This window comes from Seriola lalandi, unplaced genomic scaffold (assembly GCF_002814215.2).
Source record: "Seriola lalandi dorsalis isolate HSWRI2012SDOR001 ecotype SW California unplaced genomic scaffold, Sedor1 jcf7180002054659, whole genome shotgun sequence".
NCBI lineage: Eukaryota > Metazoa > Chordata > Actinopteri > Carangiformes > Carangidae > Seriola > Seriola lalandi.
Window position 1 is genome coordinate 512,611 of NW_019525212.1, and position 13,927 is coordinate 526,537.

The 13,927-nt window shown below is 42.4% G+C and overlaps 1 protein-coding gene across 1 annotated transcript in view; it reads left to right on the forward strand.

Annotated features, from left to right (window-relative positions):
* The window catches only part of man1a2 (mannosidase, alpha, class 1A, member 2), a 127,111-nt gene that overhangs the window by 86,949 nt on the left and 26,235 nt on the right, over positions 1 to 13,927 (forward strand). Inside the window, exon 7 of the mRNA XM_087177873.1 lies at positions 13,267 to 13,361. Within this exon, the coding sequence (XP_087033999.1) occupies positions 13,267 to 13,361 (95 nt within the window). The remainder of the gene's footprint in view (positions 1 to 13,266; positions 13,362 to 13,927) is intronic.

The window sequence follows — 13,927 nt, forward strand, 5'->3', positions numbered from 1 at the left end:
CATGCTGCACTTTAATGGATCTTTATTTTATTATCATCTTATCATCATCATCTTATTTATTTTATCCTCTTCTGAAGCTCTTTAAGTCTCGTTAGTAGATTGCAGCATTATCGTTTTCTTTAAAGAAATGTGCCTTTATGTTTATTTCTTTATTCCTTAATTTGATATTACAGACAGTAATACAGACAGTTTGCCACTGGGTTAAATTCAAGTTAAACTCCTAATAAATTAAAAGAAATATACTCTTTTTTCACTGTGCCAGAAACATACTGTGATTTCATGTACTGAAATGGATTTGTCACAGAGGGTCAGACTCTGAAATGCCCCTCAGTCAGTTCTCCTGCTGAGAGGAGAACAGGTAAGTGCAGGCGGAGGGTAAACATTGATGTCTTCTTTCATGAATCTAAACATCTGAAACATTAAAGACAACAGCTGCGATTCTTTTCAGGAATGAGAAGGAAAGAAGGGAGAGGAATAAAAGAAGATATAAAGGAAGAGAGAGGAGGACGTAGGAGAAATTAGGAGCCGAGGATGAAGCAGGGATCATCCCTCAGTCTGTCAGTCACAGGCGACATTTCAGACACTGTTTTGAATTTTGACTAAACTTAGTTTTCAAAGCTGCATTGATGAGACTAAAGACGACACCACAATTACCAATCACAAAGAAGATTTTCACTCATTCCTGGGAACCTCCCTCAGAGAGATACGGGCCAGTGCGGAGGAAGGCTTACACCTGTTAAGCCTGTGAGAAGGAGGAAAAGATTATTTTTATTTTTTCTCTTTGTCCCTTTTAGACAAAAGAAACAGAGGGACGAGAATGACAGGGATGATTTGAGTGAGGAACAGAAGATTGCCGGTCAGGGAAGCAGGCCAATCCCCTGTACTGTAGGATAATGAGATGAAAAGCTGCAGACTCTGCAGGCATAAACGTTACAGCACAAACCACCCTGTGGATGGATGGATGCATGGACGGAGGGAGGGAGCTAAAGAGATGCAGAATGACAGAAATGGAGCATCAGGGGAGGATGGTAGAGAGACAGAAGGAAGGCGATAATGATGGTGATGGGAGACAAACAAGAAAGGAAGGGAGGAAATTAGAGGGAGGAGGGAATAACAGAGGGAATGAGTTAAGTGGCCAAGAAAGAAATGAGAAGCAGAGACGACGGTGGGAAAAGTTAGTTTGGTTGGAAGCTGCAAAGGATAGAGGGAAAAGAAGAGAAAGGAGATGGAAATGGAGAACGGCCGAATCAAAAAAGAACAGGTGAGATGGAGGGGGAGGGAGAGAGGGAGATTCACAGATGGAGAGGAAATGTTTAGATGGAGGCAGAAGCAAGATAGCGAGAAATACGGAGGGTAAAAGAAAAGACGGGGAGTGGAGAGGACAGACAAAACAGATGAGAGCAGAGACAAGGAAATGAGACGAAGACGACAGAAGGAAAAACATGTTGTGATAAAAGGCTCCGAGCTTTTTATTTTGTCTCCAAAAGTCGTCATTTGAACCTCCAACCCCCCCCAACCCCCCCTCTGAAGACATCCTGCATTTCTCTCCTCTGATTCCTGCCAATCCAGCTCCTCCTGTATCTCCTTCATTACCACAAACTTTACCGTCTCTCCTCTCCACTCCGTTTGTCTGCGGCGCATTACGGCATTAAGCTGTCTCTTGTCCAGGGATTGGTGACTGCAGACTGCAGTATATCCTCTGGCTGGCCGTTTGATCTCACTGGGGAGCGTTTGACTCCCTCTCGTTTTTTTGTCAAACACTGAACCCGTCAAACAAATTCAGGGCATCACGCTCGCTCTCTGACTGACTGCCACTCCGCCGCAGACCCAGCAGGAGGGGGACGTGGGATGAAGGGAAAGGGAGAGATTTGCTGGCGTCGGGATCATTATGAATGAGCCGGCTTGGTGATTTCTAAATGTTACTCTCCACGAGATGCAACACAAGAAAAAATTTTTAAAAAAAGAACCGAGACCATGCAAACTTGTAAGGAGGTAAATATGATAAGATCTCTCCTGGCGGAGCAAGCCACGTCGAAGAGATGCAGAATACATATAAAACTGTCTCTGTGTCCCTGACAACGTCTGTGCAGTCAAAACAGAAACCTGAGGCCGGTTTATGAGTGTAGTCACAAACAAATCAGCGCTCATGAATAAGACTCTCTTCATTCATTAGTTTTCAACACAGAGACGGGCACAGCAAAAAATAGAAAGAGGGTGTCTGTTAATTGTCGGGGAAGGACGGACCTCTGCAGAGCCCTCAGACGCTCGCAGCTTGTTAGGAAAAGTTTATTGAGAATAATGAGGGTGCTGTGGTTTTGGCGACAGCGCTCAGTGGCTGCGCTTATTCTCAGGGAGTGATGAGAAGAGCTGCCTTTGAAATCTCCTCCCCTTATAGAACAATCTCAGGGCATTTTCACACCTAAAGCTCGTTTGCTCTGGTCCGTTCAAGTTTGTAAACTTGTCTCATTTTCCTCCTGGTTCGGTCAAACCACGTCAGAACGTTCACTCCACTTATGGTCGGATCGTCCGGGAAGGAGCAGGGACGTAAACACAGGAAGAAGGTTGCGGGGAACAGTCGAGGTTCAAACTTGTTCACGTGCTGGTGGGGTCAGATCCATCAAAAACAAACCACTCCAGAGTTCCCTTGGGGCCCGGACCGAAACCACCTCCTCGCAAGCGTCTCGTGCGATTGTTTTGGTCTGCACCCGAGAGCCATTACTGTTCGTACACCTGTCCAAGCCAATCACACCAAGGGGGAAACGGAGCCAGGGTTCGGTTTAACCGGACTGAAAAGCGCAGGCGTGAAAACACGCTAAGTTCTTCACTTCTAACTGGTAGAAGTATTTCTTTGTACTTGTTTTGAATCTGAAAAGACCAAACTGTTGCAACAAAGTTAGAAGCACAATATCATCGTATTAAGGAAAGTGATAAAATATAAAAACAAATAGATTTGTAGTGAGGGACTGAACAAATATGAATATAATTAGCACAACGTCTTTGCTCAGACAGCAGCATTAAATAGATAAACCTTAGTGAATTGACGTTGTTGTCAGTGAGAGAGCAGCACATATCCAGGCCACCCCAGTTGTTTCTAGCAACAATCATCGAGTGTCCTCTGGGAATCATTTCCCTCTTTTGCAGATTCTGCTGCGATGACATGCTCAGTAGCTGGCTGGTGCTGTGCCAGCCGGCAGGCAGGCTCACACACACACACACACACACACACACACACACACACACACACACACACACTGAGAGAACCAGGAAAACCAAGATGGTGTAACAAACAGGAGAAAAAGTTTAATTTCATCACAGCTTTACGAACCCCGCTCCGCAAACAAATGACTTACCGTTCCCGTGCAAAGTGGGGGTAAAATTACAAGCTCTATCTGCCCTACTTAAAACTTAATAATTTGAAGCACATTGCAAAAGCACAAGCTCAGACAGGAGGGAGAGTTGGAAGGAAAGGTTGAAAGGCAGTCCAAATGAGATTAAGTCAGAGAGCTGTGAAGAAGAGAGAGGAATGGATGCAGAGGGAAGAGGTCGGAGAAAAAGAGTGAGAGATTTTTGTATCGGAGATGACAAGCAGAAAGATGTGAAGAAATGGACCATGCACTGACTACAGGAAAAGAGAAGGGAAAGAGACTGAGGGAATTAATTTAATGAGGAGAAAGAGAATGGAGAGGAGTGGGTAATGAAGGAAAAGATATCACCTCATGAATCCAGAGCGAACAAATGCAGGTGTACAAGTAGTTCATGTAAAAGTTATACTTTTCATTTTGCTCATTTTGAATTTTTTTGCACTCTGTCTCCGTCTCCAAGAGGAGCTGAGAAACCTCACCATTAATGAAGCGAAACACAGATAACCTTCAAGTTAACGCCATGTAATCTTCAACGGTTCTAGACATCCCACATTTTAATTCACTTAATGTTTTCTTACATGGGAGAAAAAAAAATCAGCTTAGGTCTATTTTCATCTCTCCTCAGGGGCTCGTCTGCTCGACGAGCAGATACAGTAGAGACAGTGTAAACACATCAGGTGGGACTTCCTCTGCACAATAACTCATCAGTCACGTTCATCTTCAAAAGCGTCACTAGAGCATCAATGCAAACATATCTGCCACAGCTGACAGCAATCGACGTGTGATGGTGTGTGACGGCGGCGAAATGAAGCGATCACAGAGCTAATTTGAAGATTCGTCTTTGAGGGGTTTTTCTCCACGGCGGCTCATCTTTGTGGCCCCTGCCTCTGCCTTTGATGCGGGGCCCACTGGATGCCAAACAATATGAGCAAACGGATCAGCTGATGATGAAGTGGCGTGGCAAAGTATGGAAATGACACACAGTAACCACACACACACACACACACACACGCAGTGGGTGACTTAATCCTGTCTCTCCTGTGGGGCCTCGGGGCCCTTCTTACCAAGCAGGCGCATTCAGCACATTTCACAGTCTACCCCTTAATCCCTTTAGGAGGCTCCATTACATGTCAACAGTGGCCCACTGCTTACACCAGAGACTGTGTGTGTGTGTGTGTGTGTGTGTGTGTGTGTGCGCGTGCAGAGTGTTTTGTATGTATGAGCGGATCCTTTATTGCAGTGTGAGAAAATGCTGATCTTATTAAGTCATTTAGGCGAGCACTTAGTATTAGTCTTAGTTCTTTTTACACTGTGTATTTGTAACGGGGACTTTATGGTCAGGAGACACTAAGTTAGTGATTGGAATAATCAATATCACCTGTACCTGTTGGTGTAGTGAAGAGGTGTTACTCCTCACAGGGTTCAGATAGTAGTCCTGTATTAGTGGGGAAATTTGTAGTGTTACAGCAGCAAAGTGGACAGTACAAAGAAAAGAAAAACAGCAAAAAAGATAAATTATAGATAATAATAATAATATAATATGTCGAATTTATATTTGAATTGAACAAAAATAGCAGCAGAAAAGAGATACTACTGAGGTCTTATACCAAACAAACATCTGCGTCTCTTTAACACCACAATGCTTCATTTATAATAGTGTGTTCTGACACTTTTTTACCTTTTTATAAACAGTCCCAGCTATTTGAATATTGCAATTTCGATAATATTCCTATTAATTGTTCCGCCCTATCTGAAGGGATGAAAATTGGTATGAATTTGACGTGATGTGGAACAGCAGCAGGGAGCTGACAGGCGGACGCTGCTGCAGCAGGAGGAGAGCTTTTAAAATCTAACAGAAGGGAGCTGATTGGTTAAACAGCAGCCTCCATGAAATGCGCTTCCTCATGATCGAATACAGGTAAATACCTGAGCGCTGCTGACGGTTCAGGATGTCTCTGCATTCGTTAGAGGAGGTGGACGTGATGGAACTGAGCTCCATCACTCCAGGTTCTTTTGAGTGTGTGCTAAGCTCTGCTGCTACAGTGTCAGCTGCAGCCGCTGCAGCTGCTGAGCTCGTCAGCAGATCTATAGTTAAGTAAATACATCTCGCGTGTGTGTTGATGGTTTACATGCATGCGTCTGTATGTGACTCTTTGTACGTGCGTCTCTGTCTAGACTCGTATCTATCAGTGGCTGCTCTGCTTGACAGCGATTTCAGGCTCTCCCGGCTGCTCACAGCTTACAAATGATATCCTCATGTGTAATAACTGGATCATTGGCCGAGTTTAGGACGTGTTTGAGTGGCGGATTACAGCTCTCCCTGTCCCTGGGACGTAACATTGATGTACCATTTGGCAGATGATTTCATGCAAAGCGCCTTACAGGACCGTCGCACGCATTTTTTTAGCATGGCTGGTTCCCCGGGAGGAATCAAACCTCTCACCCCTGGCTGCACTAACGTCATTCTTCACCATGAGGGCCACAGAACCAGCCTGTGTCCCCCTCTAACCTCCTCACCCTTCCCTGCTGTACTCTAAATCTGCTGTCTGGGAATTTGGCCCATCGAAACAAACAGCCCAGCAGCGTTTGGCCACGGCTAATCCCGAAAAAGGGAGAGGATGGAGAAAAGAGAAATGGAATAGGGAAGGTTTTTTTTCTAAAGGATGGTTACAGAGGAAACTGCTAATGAGTGAATAGAGAAAAGAGAGATACTGTAAGTGGAAACAGGCAGAAGAAAAGTGGAAGAATAGAAGCAGAGAAGAAGAAGCGAGATAGATTTATGTTCAGGTATTTTTATTGACATACGTGTCAGAGCTCAGGAGACACTGGATTATAAACTAAATGATATTTGAGTCATCTGATAACTGTATTCGGTTAATATCCAGTTAAGTTTCTGATACAGATATCTTAAATGTGGTTGTTATAGTGATGAAAAATAAGCTTAACAGCAGAGATGTCCGGAGCCGATCCTCAGGATCAGTATGGGGAACAGTCCGTCCCTATTTTAATGGATTGGTATTTGTTTATTAAATGCAGATCAAAATCCGATCCTTCCAGTCCTGTTGTCTGCCCTGTTTTATTCCACCTCATCATGCCAGAGTCGCAGCTCCTGTCCTACACTGAGCTTTTGAATAACACAGGTTCATTAAGCTCTGACTTTAATAATCGTTAGCAAATTGTTGTTGGAAACATTCAGTTAGCAGCTTTTCATACTTAGCCGGTTAAAATGACAAACATGGCCGGCGATACGTCGTGCCAGCTGTCACTGATTAATTCTAATCGTGTGAGTAACTTGATGACGGGCCCAAATTAAACCTGGCTGTTGTTGGTTTGTCTGCACGCCGCTGTCAGCACCTGTCAGAGGTGGTTTGTGAGGGAAGAAGCTCCACTCTGCAGCACCACTGTGCAACCATAAGTGTTTGTTTAGTTACAACAAATCCACCAGAGTGAGACGCCTTTTCTGGCTCATCACGCCACTGTCGGGGGGGGGGCAAATTCTCCCAAATGATCATATTATATCATATCAATGATTTTAGCTCATAGACTTTTGAACCAGGATCTTAAGTATTTGGTTCAAGAAGTAGTTTACAGCTGTTTTTGTTTTTTTAAATGCATGGGATACACCGAGTGTTTAATCAGCATTAAAGTCAAGTAAATGTCTGTATCAGATTGACTCAGTTTTTGGCAGATAACCAGTGTTGCAGGACATCCCTACTGATCAGCGCTCTCTGGTGGACGAACTGTATGATGGTTACACTATTTCTAGCTCACCTCAAACATATCTCAGGTATTGTTGTACTGCAACGATATCTGTTGAGCAGTACATGTAATATAATTCTCTATGTGCTCTCGCTCATATATTTGTGATGGATTAAAATTGACAGATTATATCACACCAGCCTCTTCATTCACATGAGGTCTGTGTTTGTGCTCTCAAAAAAAAAAAATGTGTCAGACCGAATTTATTACCTCGCCCTGTCGTCTCTCCCAATACTGTGTTTCAAATCTTTATGCGTGTGTGTGTATGTGTGTGTATGCGTGTGTGTGCACTGAGAGGGTACATCCTCCAGTGATCGATTCTGAAGTGTGCTGTAATGCATTTTAAAAGGCTGAACACTAAAGCTGTCAGCCCTCGAGGGAGAATGATAGAAACAAGTTAGGGAACGCCAGACAGCAAACTGTCTGAGCTCGTCCTCCCCAAGGATTTTCACCTCAAAGCTCACAATATCCTGAACTTGTCTCCTCGCTACAGTAAATATTATGTCAACAGGACAGATGCACATGGGCCTCGTGGTTATTTTGCTGCAGTGATTTGGAGATGTGTCAAGGAGGGAAAGGACGCGGGCGTCACTTTGTTTTGTTGGCAGTTTAACAGTGGTACGTGTCACAACTCAGTAGTTATTGGTGGAATTGGACAGATTGTCAAAGTGAAGGTTGAATAACTTTCAGTCTGTATGAAGAATGAGAAACGATGATGCGCTATAGGAATGACTCGTTGGCAAATCTCCTCCCAGTCTGTTTGATGGCAGCTCAGGTCTGATGTTGTCAACTTTTGAATTATTTCTGTTAAAAACCTGTCGCTGCAACCAGAATGTGAGATTTGAAGCATGAAATTTGATCTTGAAGTATTTCTCCTGCTCCAAGTCCTCATGAGACTTGATGGTATATACACTTGTTCTCCCCAATTTTTATTTATGTGATTTCTTTTCTTTTTTTATTTGAATAGTTTTTTTTTAATTTATATTAGTTCACCAAAATGAGTGTTTTAGTCACAAATATAAACTTTCTTAAGTTTTCAAATGAAAAGTTTTGTCCGAACACTAAAACTGCAACGGTTAGTTGCATTAGTCAATAGAGAGTGGAGGTAGCCTGGAGTTTGACCTCCGTCACTTTATTCACCTACTGCTATTTATCTTTGGACTATTTCAAGCACAAGCACAAGCTAAGCTTTTGTCTGTTGTTTGTCGTCTACTGTTTTCATTTCACCAACTATGTGTTGTGTTCACAGTGACACTTTTACACAAGTGAAGTTCCCAACAGATAAAGTTATTCGAGTTTGAGTTGAGTTGAAAGGAAATGAATCGGCAACTGTTTTGATGGTCAGTTCATTGATTTCAGTCATTTTCCGAACAAAAATGCCAAATAATGTCAGATTTAGCTGCTTTTCTCAGTCTCATGTTATAGTGCGTTGAATATCTTTGGATTTTGGACTGTTTGTTGAACAAACCTACGTTGACGCGATGCAGCTGGCGGCATATGTTGCGTATCCTCTGTGTCTGTTTACGCCAGATGCTGAACAATGAGTTCAGCTTCATGAGTGAGAACCACTTGTCTGAAGTGTGATAATGCTCTACAGTAATACAGGCAAGATAAGGAAAATGTGCAGGCGCTAATTAAGTAGACTCTCTATCTTCCTCCTCCTCCTCTCAGCAGGTTTACTCCCTCTAATAACCAACAATACAACCCTTGTTTCCTCAGAGAGAGAGAGAGGCCTTTTCTTTAATCCCTGCCTCTGGATGAAAGCAGTGGAGGAAGATGATTATCATAAACTGCAGAGTTTTATCTGTGAGGGCGGCTGGTCGTCTCCTCTGATGGGTCGTTTGGATCCTGTCCCTGCTTGATGACATCAGCAGCGGGATTGACAATAAAAGGCAATGGAGTTTGTTAAGGGCCTCGGTGCAGCCAGCAGACAGGCCGCAAATCAGTGGAGGGGTTTATGATGATTGGGCAGACACGACTGCGCACACACACACACACACTCCATGACCCCTACACACACTCTCTCTCTCTCACACACACACACACACACACACACACAAAAAAAATCTGACACACAAATTTACAAGCCGGTCGTGTACTTAAACCTGAGGTGTAGATATACGCCTCCTTTGAATCTCTCATAGACGCTGTCGCTGGTAACGATACTTCCAACACTTTACCGTGAACTCAGCACAGTGAATCTGCCTTAACGGGAGTTCTGCCGTGGAATTAAAACAGTCTTTAGCCAAAACAACACAAAATAGACAACACGGTTGATAATAACCTACAATTAGCTAAAAATATACAGATGTGCAGTCTGGTCAGATGTTTAGTTCCGGTTAGCGTTTAGCCAGCGTTTAACCTTTGAAGGAATCTACGTCCGGAGTTGTTTTGATTTCAGTTGCTAATGTGTTCCAGAGCTGACAGCTCTTTGCGGAGAAAGCTGATTGTCCAAATTTAGATCAATGATGTGATATGTTACAGTTGCCATTCACCACACTGTTAGTTTCTCTGTTACTGTCTCGCCTTTGGATATATCTGGAGAGACTCTGGGGCTAAACTGTTGAAGATGAATGAAGTAGATTGTGTCTTCTCGGTATGTGTTTTCCATTGCCTGATTGGCTGGCTGTTATACTGAGAACTCACTGTCTCAACATTGTCCACAGTAGATGGTAGGCCCATGTTATTCCTCAGCAGAGGTGGTGAGCACAGAGATGGGTTAGAGCCCATTATAACTGCACCATTGTCTGTCTGTGGCTAATACATCCTGTGCACTTCAACAAACTTTCTACCTTTTAAGAAAATCACTTTTACCAACACTCGAAAGAAATACGAGCATAGATAGATATATACTTTATTTATCCCCTAGGGGAAATTTCATGTAACATGCATGAGAAGATAAATGTGTGCATCAAATCTAAGAGACACAGACACTGAGCTGCATTCAAAATAAATGACATGACAGTGACATTTTGTTCGCAAAATCTGCACATGTTCATGTCTCACAAGGACAACTATTGTAGACATATGGTCATATAAACTTAGTACATACATACGTCTTGGCCTCCAATGCAACAGTATAAACCTTGGAGTCTCCAAGTGCTGCTCATTGTGTGAGCTGTTCGGTTTCTCTCTATAATTTTACAAGCTATTGACCTTACTCTGTAAAGTGCCTTGAGATGATTCATAAAAAATTTAATTAAATTAAATTGAATTGAATTATACATATTATGTATATACAGACACATCTACACCCACTATTCATCAAGGTATTTCATATAGGGCTGCTATGCTGAAGCAGGTTCTCCTCCGTTTAACTTGTAACACCCGTCCAGTTGTAGTTTGTGGTGTTTCAGGTGTGTTAGGTGGGAAATATTTTTACCTATTTCAGTTTTAATAGCAGTATTTCAACAAACATGCTGCCAATACTGTTTTATTATTGGGCCACAACAGCATGAAAATGTGATACGAGCACATGGGTAGTATCAAGTGTGTGTATGTGTTTGCGTCTTGGGCAGCGTCTGTCCTCAGGAATGATACTGTGGAGTCAGTGAATATTCTGCTCCAGGCCTCGGACTACTTTTTATCACTCCCTCTCTCCTCCTCTTTGATCCCCTCTCATCCCTCTTACTACTTTTTGCCCTCGCCTTTCTCATTCTTGCACTTCACATCCTCTGCATATTCACACAGGCCTATCTCTACATCTCTTTGACTGCACCCCCCACCCCCTGTCTCTGTCTGTATTTGTCTCATGTTTAACTCCACAGTTTGACCTCCAACTCCTTTGTAAGATGTCCCACCGGCTGCTTAAGTATTCTGCAAACAGCAGCATGTGTTATTGCTCCCCTTTACTTTGCGAGACAGCAGGAATTTTCCATAGTTCTGCTCTCCCTATAAAACTGCTCAGCCCTGACAGATTGTGTTGATGAATCAGCCCATGTCTGCCTCATATTGAAGTGCTTTTCTCTGCGGCTCCTGACTGCTGTCTACAAGTTGTACAACTCCCTCTTTGTGCATTTATCCTCACAACTGTCCTTTATAAGTGAAATACACTTTGCAAAAATGGAAATTTAACATCTAAAAAAAAAAAACTAGTGGTGTTGCGTCATTTGCTTTTCAGTGGACTGGACTGGATCAAAATTACGTAGCCATGCAGACAGGTTTTGAAGTGGTCGGACCTTTTTGATGCACCTATCTGGCAGCTGCTGGCAGTCTGGTATTCAGAGTGTAGTCAGCCTTTTCTGGAATATGGCAGAGTAAAATTAGATCTGTAATTGGAAATTTCATCGTCTTTCAACCAACTCATATGTACCATGAATCATTTAAGAAGAGAGCTCCAATCGATTCTTGTTTTCCTGAAGCTCTAGAGCAACAGAAGTGTGGCAGCTTTAGCCCTTCCTTGCTTTTTTTTCATGATAAAACATTGGGTGGGCATTAATAGATAAATACATCGGTAGCCAATCGGTGTGCGTGCCGATCATCTGGTGAGTTGCAGTGCATGAAAAAGTCAAGTAATAGCTGTGTCCTATTGTTGACTTATCTAAGTAGCAGTTTGTCATGGTGTTTCATCTCATACTAGTTCAGTACTGGACTATGATGAAGCATTGAGTGATGTCAGTTTGGTGTCTGCCGGCTCCTTAAGATGTAAAATGGTTCCAGTTTTCTCTCTCTGTGCCAGTCGTGCCGATTGTTGTAGTTGGGATTAAAATTTTCTCCAGCACATGGTTCATTAACGCCATGTTTTCATCTCTGTGACTGCTGTAGGCTAGGCAACAGTCAAAACCCAGAATGCAGCTCTCACAGCTCATGTCCCAGTGCGTTTGTCTGGTTTACCGTCATTAACGTTTGCATTTCATGCTGTGAATCTTCTTTTTCTTTTTTTTTTAAATAAGATTTTAGGATTAAGAAATACCAATACATAGGGGTTAAAGTGGAGACACAGAAGCAGGAGAGAAACTCCTTCCGGCAGATCATTACACAAAGCGATGGTCCTTTTAACTTCATTGTTGCAGAAGAAGCGATGACCCACTTATCCAGGAACACATAAAAAGCTCTATGTTATAAATTCATGAGGTTATTATAGAGATCAGCTCTACCTGTGATTTGAAAAAAAAAAAAAAGAGCACAGGAGCAGAATCGCTTGTTGACTGGTTCTGGTGTGAACAGCCGGGCTACTGCTCGCACAACAGAGTCAGACTGGCATTAAACTTCAAAATATAATAAACAAGCCAGCTCTACATCTGTCTTCAGCACAGCAGACGGCTTATCTACTTGTTTTTATCATATTTATTTATATATCTGGTGTACAGTCTGTTAACTGTCAGAGTACTTGATGGTACAGATATTTTAACAGTTTAACTGATTTTATTAATCGGTCAAATTCCTTTTGTCGGTTAACGGTTAATTACGAACAACCCTAGTCACAGGATAACTTGAGTTGTAAAATGTAAATTTAACAGTTGCACAACATTCATCCAACCACCATTTCCAGCTCTGAGCATATCACTGTACCCAGTTAGTTCGGCAGCAGAATAACCTCGGTGTCCTTTTATCTTCCTGATTGGCGTTCTGAGAAAAGAACAAGGGCTGCAGCAGATTTTTCTGGGCCTTCATCTGTCAGACGAGGGCAATAACTTCTGTAATCTCAAAACGAACATGTCCATTCCCCAACATCAGTCTGTATAAATTAGACGCCAGTCATGATAATAGAAATCCAATCCTGACTGTGTACTTTGGTCTCTCGCTCTGCTCAGTTGATGCAGTTTGACCTCCAAGCTTTTCTTGTACACATCTCAGTGGTATTCGGCAACATTTCATATTACCGCAGCACAGTTTGATGGGAGGTTTTGCATATATTAGGCTTCCAGTCTCCTTCATAAATCTGTTTCGGCTCTGACACTGTGTGGCCATCATTTAGCAATCGTCTGTCTCCTGACATCTCACTCTGCCTTATTTGCCTTCAGCCGTCATTTGTTTTTGGTTGTCGGCAGCTGTTTTATGCTTGTTCCTGTCAGCTGTTAGAGGAGAACATTGGATGGACTGCTGAATATTCCAAGAGAACACAAAAAGAAAAAAGAAAAAGGGGGGAGTGTTAAAGTTAACCCTCTCTCTCCATCTCTCTCTCTCTCTCTCTCTGTCTTTCCAGGTATTTAAGCTGAAGGCGGTCCAGCTAGCCGAGAAGCTGCTCCCTGCCTTTAACACCCCCACAGGGATCCCCTGGGCCATGGTCAACCTTAAGAGGTTAGTGACTCTGCACACTGAAAACCAGTAGACAACCTGAGACAAATACAAATCCAGAGCCTGACTCTGTGCGTGATTTGATTTTTAGAGGAATATATATGAGGAGTGTGTCTGGAACAATTTGTTTTTTCAGTGGTCTGAAAATCAAAATTTTACAGCTGCAGAAACATTGAAATGTCTGAAATACACTTGTTAAAAATGACAGTTTTCATAATACAATTTTATATTCATTTATATATTCATTCAAACCAGCAAAACATTCTTATACTGACTGTGCATCTGCCTCACAAATAGTCATTTGAACTCTTAATTCTTTATCTTACTTTACTACTAGTTTCCACTTTAACTGCTGTGAAATCTCACATTCTCTGGTTTGACAGATTTTTAAAACTGGTCTCAAAGCCACGTTTGACCTGAACACTAGTGAAGAGCTAAACAATATCATCTGAAATCAATATCAATATTAATTGTCACGTTTACCTGGGTTCTTTGTACTACACAATTAAAAAAAAAAAAGTAAAATGGTCTCCGCTTTAGCATTGTCTCGAAAACATGAAATGAAATAA